The following is an 18,265-nucleotide window of genomic DNA, read 5'->3' on the forward strand; positions in this document are numbered from 1 at the left end:
CATGAGAAGAGCTCAGCATCAACTAGAACAGGGAGGGATTTAAGAAAGTCTTTTATTTAAATTAGAAATAAGAATATTTTTTACTCATCTTATACAGTTATAAGTTAAGGAAAATTATTGGACACTGTTCAAGTTAGAAATATATTATTAAAAATGTACTATGTTAATTGGCATTGAGAGCCTTACACACACATTGTACAAATTAACGATGTCAAACAATGACAACGGAGCAGAACTGTAGATTAACGAAGCTTAATTATGTAGAAAGCATTCGGGTGTTCTCAGGCCAGAGGCTTCTTCTTCATCCCATGAAGAGTGTCGTAGGTGTCCTGATCACGACGGCCCAGATCCTGAGGAACGACACACACTGATCAGACACACACTCTCTCTGACAGTCATAAATCATAATCAGACCACAGTCATTCACTCATCAGACTCTCTGACGCTCATAAATCATAATCAGACCACAGTCATTCACTCATCAGACTCTCTGACGCTAATAAATCATAATCAGACCACAGTCATTCACTCATCAGACTCTCTGATGCTCATAAATCATAATCAAACCACAGTCATTCACTCATCAGACTCTCTGACGCTCATAAATCATAATCAGACCACAGTCATTCACTCATCAGACTCTCTGACAGTCATAAATCATAATCAGACCACAGTTATTCACTCATTAGACTCTCTGACGCTCATAAATCATAATCAGACCACAGTCATTCACTCATCAGACTCTCTGACGCTCATAAATCATAATCAGACCACAGTCGTTCACTCATCAGACTCTCTGACACTCATAAATCATAATCAGACCACAGTCGTTCACTCATCAGACTCTCTGACAGTCATAAATCATAATCAGACCACAGTCATTCACTCGTCAGACTCTCTCACAGTCATAAATCATAATCAGACCACAGTCATTCACTCGTCAGACTCTCTCACAGTCATAAATCATAATCAGACCACAGTCATTCACTCGTCAGACTCTCTCACAGTCATAAATCATAATCAGACCACAGTCATTCACTCATCAGACTCTCTGACAGTCATAAATCATAATCAGACCAGTCATTCACTCATCAGACTCTCTGACAGTCATAAATCATAATCAGACCACAGTCATTCACTCATCAGACTCTCTCACAGTCATATATCATAATCAGACCACATTCATTCACTCATCAGACTCTCTGGCACTCATAAATCATAATCAGACCACAGTCATTCACTCATCAGACTCTCTGACAGTCATAAATCATAATCAGACCACAGTTATTCACTCATCAGACTCTCTGACGCTCATAAATCATAATCAGACCACAGTCATTCACTCATCAGACTCTCTGACGCTCATAAATCATAATCAGACCACAGTCGTTCACTCATCAGACTCTCTGACGCTCATAAATCATAATCAGACCACAGTCGTTCACTCATCAGACTCTCTGACGCTCATAAATCATAATCAGACCACAGTCGTTCACTCATCAGACTCTCTGACGCTCATAAATCATAATCAGACCACAGTCGTTCACTCATCAGACTCTCTGACGCTCATAAATCATAATCAGACCACAGTCGTTCACTCATCAGACTCTCTGACACTCATAAATCATAATCAGACCACAGTCGTTCACTCATCAGACTCTCTGACAGTCATAAATCATAATCAGACCACAGTCATTCACGCGTCAGACTCTCTCACAGTCATAAATCATAATCAGACCACAGTCATTCACTCGTCAGACTCTCTCACAGTCATAAATCATAATCAGACCACAGTCATTCACTCGTCAGACTCTCTCACAGTCATAAATCATAATCAGACCACAGTCATTCACTCATCAGACTCTCTGACAGTCATAAATCATAATCAGACCAGTCATTCACTCATCAGACTCTCTGACAGTCATAAATCATAATCAGACCACAGTCATTCACTCATCAGACTCTCTCACAGTCATATATCATAATCAGACCACATTCATTCACTCATCAGACTCTCTGGCACTCATAAATCATAATCAGACAACAGTCATTCACTCATCAGACTCTCTGACAGTCATAAATCGTAATCAGACCACATTCATTCACTCATCAGACTCTCTGACACTCATAAATCATAATCAGACCACATTCATTCACTCATCAGACTCTCTGACACTCATAAATCATAATCAAACCACATTCATTCACTCATCAGACTCTCTGACAGTCATAAATCATAATCAGACCACATTCATTCACTCATCAGACTCTCTGACGCTCATAAATCATAATCAGACCACATTCATTCACTCATCAGACTCTCTGACAGTCATAAATCATAATCAGACCACAGTCATTCACTCATCAGACTCTCTGACGCTCATAAATCATAATCAGACCACAGTCATTCACTCACCAGACTCTCTGACGCTCATAAATCATAATCAGACCACAGTCATTCACTCACCAGACTCTCTGACGCTCATAAATCATAATCAGACCACAGTTATTCACTCATCAGACTCTCTGACAGTCATAAATCATAATCAGACCACAGTCATTCACTCATCAGACTCTCTGCCAGTCATAAATCATAATCAGACCACAGTCATTCACTCATCAGACTCTCTGCCAGTCATAAATCATAATCAGACCACAGTCATTCACTCATCAGACTCTCTGCCACTCATAAATCATAATCAGACCACAGTCATTCACTCATCAGACTCTCTGACAGTCATAAATCATAATCAGACCACATTCATTCACTCATCAGACTCTCTCACAGTCATAAATCATAATCAGACCACAGTCATTCACTCATCAGACTCTCTGACACTCATAAATCATAATCAGACCACAGTCATTCACTCATCAGACTCTCTGACAGTCATAAATCATAATCAGACCACAGTCATTCACTCATCAGACTCTCTGACACTCATAAATCATAATCAGACCACAGTCATTCACTCATCAGACTCTCTGACAGTCATAAATCATAATCAGACCACAGTCATTCACTCATCAGACTCTCTGACACTCATAAATCATAATCAGACCACAGTCATTCACTCATCAGACTCTCTGACACTCATAAATCATAATCAGACCACAGTCATTCACTCATCAGACTCTCTGACAGTCATAAATCATAATCAGACCACAGTCATTCACTCATCAGACTCTCTGACAGTCATAAATCATAATCAGACCACAGTCATTCACTCATCAGACTCTCTGACAGTCATAAATCATAATCAGACCACAGTCATTCACTCATCAGACTCTCTGACAGTCATAAATCATAATCAGACCACAGTCATTCACTCATCAGACTCTCTGACAGTTATAAATCATAATCAGACCACAGTCATTCCATATGGGGAATGGCGGTGTGGGAGAACCAGGATCCATGCTGCGCCTCGTTCCAGGCACTCGGCGAGGAGATGAGGCGTGTGTTCGACCGGTTGATGGCAGGAAGAGAGGCGGCCAGGGTTCTAGCCGACCTGCAACAAGGAGATCGTTCCGTGTCTGACTACTCCATCGAATTCCGCACGCTGGTGGCCGAGTGCCAATGGAACGAGGAGGCGCAGTGGGACATGTTCCTGCGTGGGCTGGCTGACCGTGACCAAAAGAGAAATCTACACGCTGGACCTTCCCACGAGAGTTTAAATGGGCTTATCGAACTGGCTTTAAGAGTGGGCGCACGGCTCTCCAGGATGGAACGTCGCATTCTTCCGAATCGACTACCTGGAGGCACTGAAAGCCCACGGACCAGCGGCGGGGACATGGTCAGCCCCGTCTTCGATCACGAGCCCATGCAGGTGGGTAAAGCTCGGCTTTCCCGGGAGGAGAAGGAAAGGCGGAGGTCCCAGGGACTCTGCCTTTACTGTGGGGGAGCGGGCCACTTCATACACGCCTGTCCAGTAAAAGGCCAAGCCCGGTAGTAAACCTGAGGCTACTATTGGGTGGGATCTCCGCCGAGAAGACCTCATCATCATCATCTACGCTCCTCCCGGTAAGACTGAGATGGGCAGCTGGCACACACGACTGTCAAGCCTTTCTGGACTTGGGAGCGGAGGGCAACTTTATGGACCGTAAGCTCGCTCATAGACTTCACATTCCTGTCAGATTCACTCAGATTCACTTTATTAGCCATTTGCAGTGTAAAACCACATTGGAAAAAATGTGCAAGGAGCTCAAAGTGCAATGTCGACACATAAGATGACGCAACATAAAAAACAGACAAGCAAGTGCCACATAAAAACTTAAAAGTAAAATGCTGTACATTAAAAGTCTATAATTTTTTTTAAAATGCCTGGTTTAAAGTGCTTTGTTTAAAGTGATTACAGCTTGGGGAAAGAAACTGTTTAAATGGCGATCAGTAGAACATTTGACAGAGCGATACCTTCTCCCTGAGGGAAGCATTTCAAAAAAGGCCCCTGCAGGATTGCCTGAGGCATCATTAGCAAGTTGTAAAGCTCGGTTCAAGAGTCTAGCTTTATATGTGGCCTTCAGGAACGGCAAAGTGCAGCCAATGGTCCTGCTGGCTGAGCGAACCACTTTGTTCAAAGCCTTCTTCTCTTTCAGAGTGAGATTACCAAACCACACAGTAATACAACTGGTTAGGACACTCTCAATTACACAATAGTAAAAGTTCAAAAGAATCTTAGTATTTTAAGTAAACTCTCGAAGCCTACGTAAAAAGAAGAGGCGCTGTCTCGCATTCTTAGCAATGTTAGTCGTATTAGAGCTCCAATTCAAGTCGTGAAAAAGAGTCACACCCAAGAATTTACATTTCTCAACAATCTGCACATCAGAATCATGGATAGTAATAGGCAACTGATTCCTATTGTGACAATAACAAGTCAATAACAAGTTCACATGTTTTTGAAGTGTTCAAAAGCAAGTTATTTTCTTTACTCCATTGAACAACATTCTCCACCTCCTCACGATAATGAGATTCATCATTTGAACTAATCAGCCCAATGATAGTTGTATCATCGGCATATTTGATTATCACATTATTATCATGAGATGCTACAAGGTCATGAGTGTACAATGTGAACAGGAGGGGGCTCAAAATACACCCCTGCGGTGAACCAGTGCTAACATACAGCTCATCAGAAATGCAACCATTCATTTTGGCCCTTTGTGGTCGACAAGTCAAAAAATTAAAAATCCATTTACAAATGGCATCATCAAGTCCAAGACATTTCAGTTTGTGGATGAGCTTTGTTGGGACCATTGAATTAAAAGCTGAACTGTAGTCTATGAATAGCATTCTAGTATATGATTTATGTACATCAAGATGCTTGGAGACAGAGTTCAAAGCAAAGGAAATGGCGTCCTCAACACTTCTGTTTTTCCTGTATGCAAATTGTAGTGGGTCCACAGACACAGGGATTTGATCTCTAATAAGGTTTAACACCAACCGCTCAAAGGTTTTCATCAGGACAGATGTGAGGGCCACTGGCCGATAGTCATTCAGACACGTCACAGGTGTCTTCTTGGGCACTGGAATTATGAATGATCTTTTAAAGCTAACTGGAACAGTGCACCTCCCAAGTGACATGTTGAAAAGATCTGTCAGAACAGGAGCAAGTTGCTCGGAGCACAGTTTAAGGACGCGGGGAGGAATACAGTCCGGTCCATGGGCCTTCCTAACCTTCGTCCTGGACAAGACCCTCTGGACATCCTCCTGAATGATGGTAAAGCTCTGCTCATTACAAGCAGTAAGAACAACAGGTTCAACATTTTCAATTTCAAAACGACAATAAAACTCATTTAATTCGTTTGGCAAAGATGGGTCAACATTAGTGATGGATCCTCCTTTAGGTTTCCAAGCGGTGATAGAATTTAACCCTTGCCACATACGTCGTGGATCCCCCTCCATGAAATGTCCCTCTATCTTAGCTCCATAGGCTCGTTTAGCGGCTTTAATGGACCGCTCCAGAGAATATCTGGACAGCTTATACGCAGCAGCGTTACCAGATGTAAAAGCCACGGCCCGCTGTTGTATTTTCCTATTTACATCCGCATTGTACCACGGGTTCTGACTAGCGTGCCATTTTATTACCTTTTTTGGAACACAGCAATCAATGCAAAAGTCAATATACCCAGTCACTGCATCACAATACTCATCCAAGTTTTCTGAATGGAACACAGACCAATCAGTAGCATCAAAGCATCCTTGTAGTTTCACTTCAATTTCCTTCGTCCAGCACTGAACGATACATGATGAAGGTTTTGATTGTTTACTCCTCTGTATATACTGTATGTAGGAAGAAGTAGCACAGAGGAGTGATCTGATTTTCCAAAAGCTGGTCTGAGGCTGGATTGACAAGCAGATTTTACGTTACTGTAGCAGTGATCCAGGATGTGTGCTCCTCTAGTTGGATGTTTAACATGCTGATAGTAGTTGGGAAAGGCAGTTTTAAAATTACATTTATTAAAATCACCAGCTACTATGACCACAGCATTAACATGGGAGTTTGTGTACAATGTCACTTAATTCACTCAAGGCAACAGAAGTGTCCGCCCGTGGATGTATGTAAACTCCACACAGGAACATCATAGAGAACTCCTGTGGGAGATAAAAGGGGCGGCATTTCACAATAAGACATTCCAAGTTCGCGTTGCAAGTTTTGTTAACGATGACACAATCCATGCACCAGAGTTCGTTAATTAGAAAACACACACCTCCACCCTTCGATTTCCCAGTGCGCTCTTTCACCCTGTCCGAGCGGTGGACAGAGAAGCCCGGTGGCTGGAGAAAAGATTCCGGCACGCCGCTGTGTAGCCACGTCTCTGTCAGGTAAAACACGGAGCAGTCCCGGGCCTCACGCTGGGTCTTGATGCGGCTCAGCAGGTCGTCCGTCTTGTTCAGCAATGACTGAACATTCGCCAGGTAGATGGATGGCAGCGGGATCCTTGACTGGCGGCTGCGTAGCCTCACAAGCAGCCCCCCTCGCTTCCCTCGGTGTCTGCGCTTCCGCCGCTGGTAGCCTGTAGCGTCCCCACTCAGGGGCTCAGGTGTACGGCATGTGTGGCGATACCTCCGCCCAGTCTCCTCGCTCTGCTCCCGACCTCCGTGGCCTGACTCCTGGCCTCGCTCGCCTTGAGTGGGGCACGCATCGAAAGCAGCACACCTCAGTCCAGTATTGACAGATGACAGTCCACAGATTTCCTCACGAATCCTCAGAAGTGTCTCGTGACAATAGCTTAAAGTGGCAAGTGCATCAAAGACGAAAACAAACATAAAACAGACAGCACACAGGAGAGCTCTTGCTACGGCGCCCTGCCTCGGCGCCATCTTGAGCCTCACTTACTCATAGCATATCCGTCAACGCCCTCAACAGTCCAATATTTCACTCACCACCGGACCCATAACACTCACCACATCAGGCAACCATACGGAAACTCTGTCATTCCTCCTCATGGACTCACCTCTGGCACCCGTAGTTCTTGGTCACCCCTGGCTCACACAACACAACCCCAGGGTGGACTGGCGCCAGCACTCCATCTCCGCATGGAGTACTCAGTGTTATGAGTCTTGTCTTTTGTCTGTTTGTCCGTCTGTACCTGTTTCTGTGTTTCAGGAGGAGGCGGTGGATTTATCTAACATGCCCGTTGTGTACCTCGACCTGAAGGAAGTGTTCAGTGCTGCTTCTCTCCCTCCGCACCGTCTCTACGACTGTGCCATAGATTTACTGCCAGGTAAGTCTCCGCCTAAGGGCAAGTTATATTCGCTCTCTGTTCCAGAGAGGGAGGCCATGGAGAAATATATTTCTGATTCTCTAGCAACGGGGTTCATCCGGCCTTCCTCTTCTCCAGCGGGGGCGGGGTTCTTTTTTGTGGGTAAGAAGGATGGTTCTCTGTGACCTTGTATTGATTACCGCGAGTTGAACAACATCACAGTAAAGAATACTTATCCTTTGCTATTGATGTCTTCAGCCTTTGAGAGGTTGCAGGGAGCATCAGTCTTCACAAAATTGAATTTACGGAACGCCTATCATTTGGTCCGCATTAGGAAGGGGGATGAATGGAAGACCGCGTTTAACACCGCCAGGGGGCACTTTGAATACTTGGTCATGCCTTTTGGTCTGTTAAACTCCCCAGTGTTCTTCCAGGCACTCGTCAACAACGTGCTGCGAGATACGGTAGATCAGTTCATATACTACCTGGACAACATATTGATTTTTTCATCTTCTCTCCAGGAACATGTGCAGCACGTCCGGCGAGTACTTCAAAGGTTACTAGAGAATGGGCTTTTTGTCAAGGCGGAGAAATGCGATTTTCATGCACAGTCTGTTTCTTTTCTAGGATACATCATCTCGTCTGAGGGAGTACGTATGGATCCTGACAAGGTTAAGGCTGTGGTAGAATGGCCAAGTCCAGATTCCCGTAAAGGCCCTACAGAGGTTTCTGGGATTCGCCAATTTCTATCTGCGTTTCATTCGCAATTTCAGCCAACTAGCCGCTCCTCTGACCGCCTTGACCTCCCCCAGAACTACGTTCAGGTGGTCCGATACAGCCGAGGCTGTATTTACCAAACTGAAAGGTCGCTTTGTTTTGGCTCCCATCTTAATAGCCCCTGATCCCTCACGTCAATTTGTGGTGGAGGTCGACGCGTCAGAGGTGGGGGTAGGCGGAGTTCTTTCCCAACGTTCTTCCACAGACAACAGGATACATCCGTGCACGTTTTTCTCCCATCGTTTATCTCCTGCCGAACGTAACTATGACATTGGTAACAGAGAGTTGTTGGCAGTCAAGTTAGCGTTGGAAGAATGGCGTCATTGTTTAGAAGGGTCGGGGGTACCTTTTATCGTCTGGACCGATCACAAGAACTTGGAATATATCAGAACGGCTCGGTGGGCTCTTTTTTTCCGGTCATTTTGATTTTTCTCTTTCGTACCGCCCGGGTTCCAAAAACATCAAACCCGATTCTTTGTCGCGTATTTTTGACCATTCCGAACGCCCGTCCACTCCCGAGTGCATTTTACCAGAGACCCTATTTGTCTCACATGGGTGATCGAGTCGAAGGTCAAGACAGCCTTAGAAGGGGTAACACCTCCACCCGGTGGCCCACCGAATCGATTATTTGTGCCGGAGGGATTACGGTCTGACGTTATTCAGTGGGGGCATTGTTCTAACGTGGCTTGTCATCCAGGAGTTAATCGCACCAGTTTTTTCGTCAGGCAACGATTCTGGTGGCCATTAATGGCTCGTGACATTCACAGTTTTGTCTTGGCTTGCTCGGTTTGTGCCACTGGTAAGACTTCCAATCGACCCCCAGATGGGTTACTCCAACCGCTGTCTGTCCCTTCGAGACCCTGGTCCCACTTAGCGCTAGATTTTATCACCACCCTCCCAGGGCATGACGGTCGTTTTGACTGTAGTGGACCGGTTCTCGAAGGCGGCTCATTTTATTCCCATGCCTAAATTACCCTCCGCCAAGGAGACAGCGGTGACTGTTGTAGATCACGTTTTTCGCTTACATGGCCTCCCGATGGACATGGTTTCCGACAGGGGGCCCCAGTTTGTGTCCAAATTTTGGTGAGAGTTTTGTAAATTACTGGGAGCGAGTGTCAGTCTGTCTTCTGTCTTCTGGGTTTCATCCCCAAAGCAATGGCCAAACCGAGAGAGCCAACCAAGATTTGGAAAGAGTGTTGCGATGTTTAGTATCCAAGAATCCTTCCTCCTGGAGTCAGCAGCTCTCTATGGTTGAGTACACTCACAACTCGTTGCCAGTGTCATCCACGGGCCTATCTCCGTTTAAGTGTAGCTTAGGTTACCAGCCACCAGTTTTTCCTAGCCTGGAATCCGAAGTCGCGGTCCCCTCCGCTCACGCCTTCGTCCAGAGGTGTCACTGCACATGGACCAGGGCCTGTGAGACTCTGCTCCAGGTGGGGGCACGCACCAAGGCTAATGCCGATCGCCACCGGTTGAAGCCTCCCGTATAACGTCGTTGGTCAAAAAGTGTGGCTTTATAAAGCCACATTCATTCACTCATCAGACTCTCTGACAGTAATAAATCATAATCAGACCACAGTCATTCACTCATCAGACTCTCTGACAGTCATAAATCATAATCAGACCACAGTAATTCACTCAGACTCTCTGAAAGTCATAAATCATAATCAGACCACAGTCATTCACTCATCAGACTCTCTGACAGTCATAAATCATAATCAGACCACAGTCATTCACTCATCAGACTCTCTCACAGTCATAAATCATAATCAGACCACATTCATTCACTCATCAGACTCTCTGACGCTCATAAATCATAATCAGACCACAGTCATTCACTCATCAGACTCTCTGACGGTCATAAATCATAATCAGACCACAGTCATTCACTCATCAGACTCTCTGACGGTCATAAATCATAATCAGACCACAGTCATTCACTCATCAGACTCTCTGACGGTCATAAATCATAATCAGACCACAGTCATTCACTCATCAGACTCTCTGACGGTCATAAATCATAATCAGACCACAGTCATTCACTCATCAGACTCTCTGACGGTCATAAATCATAATCAGACCACAGTCATTCACTCATCAGACTCTCTGACAGTCATAAATCATAATCAGACCACAGTCATTCACTCATCAGACTCTCTGACGGTCATAAATCATAATCAGACCAGTCATAAATCATAATCAGACCACAGTCATTCACTCATCAAACTCTCTGACGGTCATAAATCATAATCAGACCACAGTCATTCACTCATCAGACTCTCTGACAGTCATAAATCATAATCAGACCACATTCATTCACTCATCAGACTCTCTGACGCTCATAAATCATAATCAGACCACAGTCATTCACTCATCAGACTCTCTGATGCTCATAAATCATAATCAGACCACAGTCATTCACTCATCAGACTCTCTGACGGTCATAAATCATAATCAGACCACAGTCATTCACTCATCAGACTCTCTGACAGTCATAAATCATAATCAGACCACATTCATTCACTCATCAGACTCTCTGACGCTCATAAATCATAATCAGACCACATTCATTCACTCATCAGACTCTCTGACAGTAATAAATCATAATCAGACCACAGTCATTCACTCATCAGACTCTCTGACAGTCATAAATCATAATCAGACCACAGTAATTCACTCAGACTCTCTGAAAGTCATAAATCATAATCAGACCACAGTCATTCACTCATCAGACTCTCTGACAGTCATAAATCATAATCAGACCACAGTCATTCACTCATCAGACTCTCTCACAGTCATAAATCATAATCAGACCACATTCATTCACTCATCAGACTCTCTGACGCTCATAAATCATAATCAGACCACAGTCATTCACTCATCAGACTCTCTGACGGTCATAAATCATAATCAGACCACAGTCATTCACTCATCAGACTCTCTGACGGTCATAAATCATAATCAGACCACAGTCATTCACTCATCAGACTCTCTGACAGTCATAAATCATAATCAGACCACAGTCATTCACTCATCAGACTCTCTGACGGTCATAAATCATAATCAGACCACAGTCATTCACTCATCAGACTCTCTGACAGTCATAAATCATAATCAGACCACAGTCATTCACTCATCAGACTCTCTGACGGTCATAAATCATAATCAGACCAGTCATAAATCATAATCAGACCACAGTCATTCACTCATCAGACTCTCTGACGGTCATAAATCATAATCAGACCACAGTCATTCACTCATCAGACTCTCTGACAGTCATAAATCATAATCAGACCACATTCATTCACTCATCAGACTCTCTGACGCTCATAAATCATAATCAGACCACAGTCATTCACTCATCAGACTCTCTGACGGTCATAAATCATAATCAGACCACAGTCATTCACTCATCAGACTCTCTGACGGTCAGAAATCATAATCAGACCACAGTCATTCACTCATCAGACTCTCTGACGGTCATAAATCATAATCAGACCACAGTCATTCACTCATCAGACTCTCTGACGGTCATAAATCATAATCAGACCACAGTCATTCACTCATCAGACTCTCTGACGGTCATAAATCATAATCAGACCACAGTCATTCACTCATCAGACTCTCTGACGGTCATAAATCATAATCAGACCACAGTCATTCACTCATCAGACTCTCTGACGGTCAGAAATCATAATCAGACCACAGTCATTCACTCATCAGACTCTCTGACGGTCATAAATCATAATCAGACCACAGTCATTCACTCATCAGACTCTCTGACGGTCATAAATCATAATCAGACCACAGTCATTCACTCATCAGACTCTCTGACGGTCATAAATCATAATCAGACCACAGTCATTCACTCATCAAACTCTCTGACGCTCATAAATCATAATCAGACCACAGTCATTCACTCATCAGACTCTCTGACACTCATAAACTCACTGTACCTGATAAATGTCTCCGTCTCGTTTCTGAAAAACACAAGAGGACAGTGAGATTCTGAGAACAGTCTTGCTCAATCTCCTCTTTCTGTTCCTCTTTTGATTTTCTCAATCATGAGTCAGAAGATGAGAGGATGAATATGAAAGAGAGATGCGCTTACATACGGAAGCCCATTAACACATCATGCTTTTATGATACAAAAACTAACAATTATGACACAAAAACTCACAATTATGACACAAAAACTCACAATTATGACACAAAAACTCACAATTGGGGACACTTAATATTCATCAATATTATTGCTCTCCTGCACTGACACCATTATATGAGAACTGAACTGAGCTGGATGATGACATCACGGTTTTCTCCAGAGCGGCTATATATATATATATATATATATATATATATATATATATATACATATATATATATACATATATATATATATATATATATATACATATACATATACATATATATATATATATATATATATGTAAATTAACTAAATTAATAACTTTTTACAACAGAAATGAACCATCACTGAACTTCCTTAAGCTGGACTGTGACGCTATTTCCTTCTAGAAACAAACTTTGTTGCATTATTTTCCTGTTATCTCTGTAAAGCTGCTGTGAAACACTGTGTGTTGTGAAATGCGCTGTTTAAAATAAAGGTGACTTGACTTGACAATTATGAATCAAAAATCTCACAGTTATGACACAAAAACTCACAATTATGACAAAACTCACAATTATGTCTCAAAAATATAAAATGTCGAAATTAAAATTATGAAATGTCAAATTTGACATTTGAATTTTTACTTTTTTTCATAATTATGAGATTAAAAAGGCAAAATTAGTTAAAAAGTTGAAATTTTGACTTTCAAAATTCAGTCATAATTTAAACTTTTTGTGTGAAAATTTTAAGTTTTCATCTTATAAATATGAATAAGTATGTCGTAATTATCAACAATTATCAATTTTTTTTGAAATGTCATGATATAAAAGTCATGAAAGTCATGAATTAAAAAGGTGAAATGATTAATTTCAACTTTTTAAGTCATAATTTTGAGTTTATATAATTTTGATTAATATAATAGTATGTAAAAAGTTTCACTTTTTATGTCATTATGAGATTATGAGTCGAAATGAGTTAAAAAGGTGAAATCTTTCCATGACTGAGTCATTTCAACTTAAATTTAAACTTCTTAATGTCATAATTTTGGCTTTTCATCTCATAAATATGAATATATTGACTGAAGTGGGCTTCCGTACTTCATCTGACTGACTGAAGTGTTCATGTACAGGTTCGTTTTTTCAGAGATAAAATGAATCGTGACAAAAAGCACTTTTGAAGAAAGAAGAAAAAGAAACATTACAGAAGAAACCGCTGTATAACACACACACACACACACACACCTGTCATGTGTGTTTATAGTGATCAAGTGATTGTTGTGTGAAGCGTTTGCTAGTGTTGAAGTGAATGTGAGATGAACGGCTGTGAATGCAGAACTGAGAGAAGCGTTTTGAAAAGTGACCTAAGAGTTGAGAAATGACCTATAGCGATCGAGAACGTCTTCCTGTTGACATCGATACAAACTGACTAATAGTGAATATCTAAAGTAGATCATCGACATAAAGACCAACTGTTCAAATAATAGAGTCTGTGGAATGACCTCATTAAGTGTGTGTGTGAGTGTGTGAGTGAGTGAGTGTGTGTGTGTATGTGAGTGTGTGTGTGTGTGTGTGTGTGAGTGAGTGAGTGAGTATGTGTGTGTGTGTGTGTGTGTGTGTGTGTGTGTGTGTGTGTGAGTGAGTGAGTGAGTGAGTATGTGTGTGTGTGTGTGTGTGTGTGTGTGTGTATGTGTGTGAGTGTGTTAGTGTGTGTGTGAGTGTGTGTGTGTGTGTGTGTGTGTGCGACTGTGTGTGAGTGTGTTAGTGTGTGTGTGAGTGTGTGTGTGTGTGTGTGAGTGTGTGTGTGTGTGTGTGTGTGTGTGCGACTGTGTGTGTGTGTGTGTGTGTGTGTGTGTGTGTGTGCGACTGTGTGTATGTGTGTGTGTGTGTGTGTGTGTGTGACTGTGTGTGTGTGTGTGTGTGTGACTGTGTGTGTGACTGTGTGTGTGTGTGTGTGTGTGTGTGACTGTGACTGTATGTGTATGTGTGTGTGTGTGTTGTCAGCGGAAGAACAGAGTTGTGTGTAGATTCAGCAGAAAGAAAGCAACCACAGACATACATATACACATGCGCGCGCACACACACACACACACACACACACACTCACTCACCTCAGAGAAACTGTGAGACGAACTCATCTGTGAACAACAATCAACATCATTAACTTCATCAGTTCTTCATCAAACTCACACTCAGATATTCATCAGGACTAACGGCACAATCTGATATTTTCATTTAAACAAAGATTTGTGTTTTTAAGAGTAAAAGTGTAAAAGAAACGAGCAGATCAACGAGACGTTCGCTCAGATCCTGTTCTCACTGCACCAGTTTATTAATAAACTTACACTGAATATGAATATGAATTAGTTTTAGGAAAGTTTGTTATATTTGAATATGTCGAGGTTTTTACTGATAGACAAATATAGAATGGTAGAAATGCTCATTAAAAAACATACATTTTACATAACATGGATGTTTTAATGTTTCATATCTATGGCTTTCGAGCAGAAACTATAGTGATATTTAATGCCTGATGTCGCAGAGCGAGTCTGTGTTATGAAGACACTCACTGTATATTCAGCATTTGAAAATTATGTTTAAATAAGCTTTCATGCTAAATATAGAAAAATTAACTTTAGCCATGAATGGGAACATCAGTCGTTTCGTAGAGGCTCATCATTTAAATACAAAAGGTTTATAAAAATAATTATTTAATATAAATTAACATAATTAACTATATTAATATGATTCATATAGTTATTGGCGCCTCAAGGAACTAGTAAACACAAGGAATAATGTTTGAGTTTTTATTTCTGAGTGAATCAAAATAAAGGGTTAAATTTAGGAAAAGACAAATTATTGAATGTAAAATATTCTAATGTTCTGTTGTTTTCATTTATGTAAATCTAATCAATGTAGAAGTTAATAGATGAATGAAGTAATAATTATTTTACAGATACAAAAACTGTAATTAGATTAATATTACTACACTGCCAAAACAAAACAAACAAAAACAAAAAAAATTTATAAAAATGAAGTGAGTTTGTGTTTGAAACTAGATCAAATATCTGTCAATCAAGTCAGAAAAATTAAATTAACTGAAAGTGAAAACAAGATTATTTTTCTGACTCCATATTGGCAGATATTAGTTCTTGTTTTAAACACAAACTCACTTCATTTTGACACATTTTTCATTAAACAAGACTTAATATCTTCAGTAATTTTGCTTCTTCTCCAGTAAATGAATCTTAATTTAAGAATGTTTAGATATTTGTTTTTTGTTTTTTTGGATTTGAAGGAAGAACATCATATTTTGCAGTGTGTGTAAACATAACATATTGTATCTCCATAAATGTAATTTAATCTGGAAGATGGGTGTAAAATGACATTAATGTTGTGATGATCCAGTATCTGAAGATGTGTGTGTGTGTGTGTGTGTGCGTGTGTGTGTGTGTTTCACCTTTAATCTGCAGTAAAGCACAGTTAAGACGACGCCGTAAGCGATCAGAATGGCGTCCAGAATATAACACACACTTCCACTGCTGTCAGTCATCTGGCCAGCTGAGAAACAACACAACACTTTACACACTAAAACATGATCATTAATAATCACACACACACACAGCAAACACACACATTATATATGTTTAATGGTAAATGTTTAAAGCATATTATTTGTAATGTTAAAAGCTATTTTAAATGTTTGAAACTTTAAAGCAATATATTATGATGTTTAAATATTTAAAACAATTATTAATATATTACAATGTTTAAAGCAAAAATTGTTTTATAATATATTTAGATGTTTAAAGCCACTAAGTTTTACAACGGAAGTGAATCAATCAAACTAACTTTATCTGGACAATAACTTTATTCTAGATCTGCTGTAAAGCCTAAACAATCTCTGTTACTGTAATCTCCTGTTATCACTGTAAAGCTGCTGTGAGACAATCTATATTGGTAAAGCGCTGTATAAATGAAGGTGACTCGACTCGACTATATTTAAAAACGTATATTTTTTACCCAATAAAGGGAATCGAGTTGTAAATTAAATTCAGTGAAATTACGTAAACCAAGTCATATAAAACAAAGCTAAAATTTAAATGAAATTCAGGATATTGCGACATGATTCAGTAACAAATTATTTGTTTAATGAGGAGCAAAAATAGTTGTTTTTTTTTGTTTTTTTTTATTAAAACAATATTTTAGTTTTTCCAGAGTAAAAGTGTCGGCCTGGAGGTTTTGTTCTGGGTATCGTGAGATTTGCTGATGATCTTACCGACTCGTCCAGCGCTGAGCAGCAGAATCAGACAGAAGTCCAGCGAGCGCATCTTTCCTCTGAAGAGACGAAGCGAAGGAGAGAAGAGAACAGAAGTGTGAAGAGGAAGAGTGGCTGTGGCAGACACAAGTGTCATTTAACAGGAAACTGTGGGCTGAGACAAAGTGTCCGTTCAGAGACACCCAAAATACACTCTACACACACACACACACACAATTTCACAACAGCATCCTTTTTTTCTATTCTTTTTTCCACTCATGCACTTACAACACTGAAGACCAACGCACGACTCCTTCCTGTTTCTCAGAGAAGTGAGGATCATTTCAGACCAGAGACTGGAAAACACACTCAGATAAACACACTCAGATAAAACACACTCAGATAAACACACTTAGATAAACACACTTAGATAAACACACTTAGAACATTTAATCTCATATATTTCTCTCCAACACGTCATCAGTGCAGAAAGTCATGTTCTTCCTCAGTGTTTCTGTCTTGTTTTACGGTACAAATATCTGAACATTCTTAAATCAAGATACATTTACTGGAGAAGAAGCAAAATTACTGAAGATATTAAGTCAAAAATGTATCATAATGAAGTGAGTTTGTGTTTAAAACAAGAACAAATATCTGCCAATGGGGTTAGAAAAATAATCTTAATTATGAAAATTAGTCTCGACTCCCGCCTGAGATCACTCAAGGTATGATGTCGCCGACTCGCTTGACCGATGCTGAAGCCAGAGTCGAGTCTCCTTCATTTATACAGCGCTTTCACAGCAGCTTTACAGTGATAACAGGAGATTACAGTAACAGAGATTGTTTAGGCTTTACAGCAGATCTAGAATAAAGTTATTGTCCAGATAAAGTTAGTTTGATTGATTCACTTCCGTTGTAAAGATCATTAGTGATTAACTTAGTTATTTAACTTGTAATCTCAATGTGGCATATGTGGTGTCTGTGATGTGAGTTTTGTTTCTATGTATTTTTTATATTTTATTCTTCTTATGTTAACGTAAAGCACTTTGGTCAACCTCAGATGATTTTCTACGATCGGGTCATGTTTCATGAAGTTACGAGCGAAAACGCCACGTGAAAGCTACATGTGTTATTAGTTAGTGCCTGTGGAGTTTTGTGTGTCGTAACTCTGTGAGGAATATTCCCGTGATTGACGATCGGGTCATGTTTCATGAAGTTACGAGCGAAAACGTGAGCAAAAAAAAGTCAAACTTGCGCCGAGGATGACCACCAACCAACTGTGTCGTAGGTCATAAGTGACGCCAGATCCAGGTCAGATCCTTCGCAACACAGACGGGGTGAATTCATGAATGAAAGTTCTGTCACAAAACGATGTTGTTACGTATGTGTAAATCCTTGAGC

General features: G+C 40.9%; 1 protein-coding gene across 1 annotated transcript; it reads right to left on the reverse strand.

Moving 5' to 3' along the window:
- Positions 1-34: 34 nt before the first annotated feature.
- fcer1gl (Fc receptor, IgE, high affinity I, gamma polypeptide like) lies at positions 35-17,044 on the reverse strand. Its single transcript, XM_084120984.1, has 5 exons — positions 16,886-17,044; positions 16,067-16,167; positions 14,718-14,744; positions 12,435-12,458; positions 35-350 (listed from the first exon to the last, which is right to left on the reverse strand). Exons 1-5 carry the CDS (start codon positions 17,019-17,021, stop codon positions 282-284), a joined length of 357 nt encoding a protein of 118 aa, XP_083977110.1. The 5' UTR covers positions 17,022-17,044; the 3' UTR covers positions 35-281.
- Positions 17,045-18,265: the final 1,221 nt, after the last annotated feature.

Source organism: Abramis brama (assembly GCF_963993115.1).
Source record: "Abramis brama genome assembly, chromosome: 7".
Lineage (NCBI taxonomy): Eukaryota > Metazoa > Chordata > Actinopteri > Cypriniformes > Leuciscidae > Abramis > Abramis brama.

Coding starts and splice junctions, on each gene's coding strand:
- fcer1gl (XM_084120984.1), bottom strand. CDS start 17,021: ATGACACTTGTGTCTGCCACAGCCACTCTTCCTCTTCACACTTCTGTT. Junction 14,745..16,066: donor TGCTTTACTGCAGATTAAAG/GTGAAACACACA, acceptor TGTTGTTCACAG/ATGAGTTCGTCTCACAGTTT. Junction 12,459..14,717: donor CGTCTCACAGTTTCTCTGAG/GTGAGTGAGTGT, acceptor TGTGTTTTTCAG/AAACGAGACGGAGACATTTA.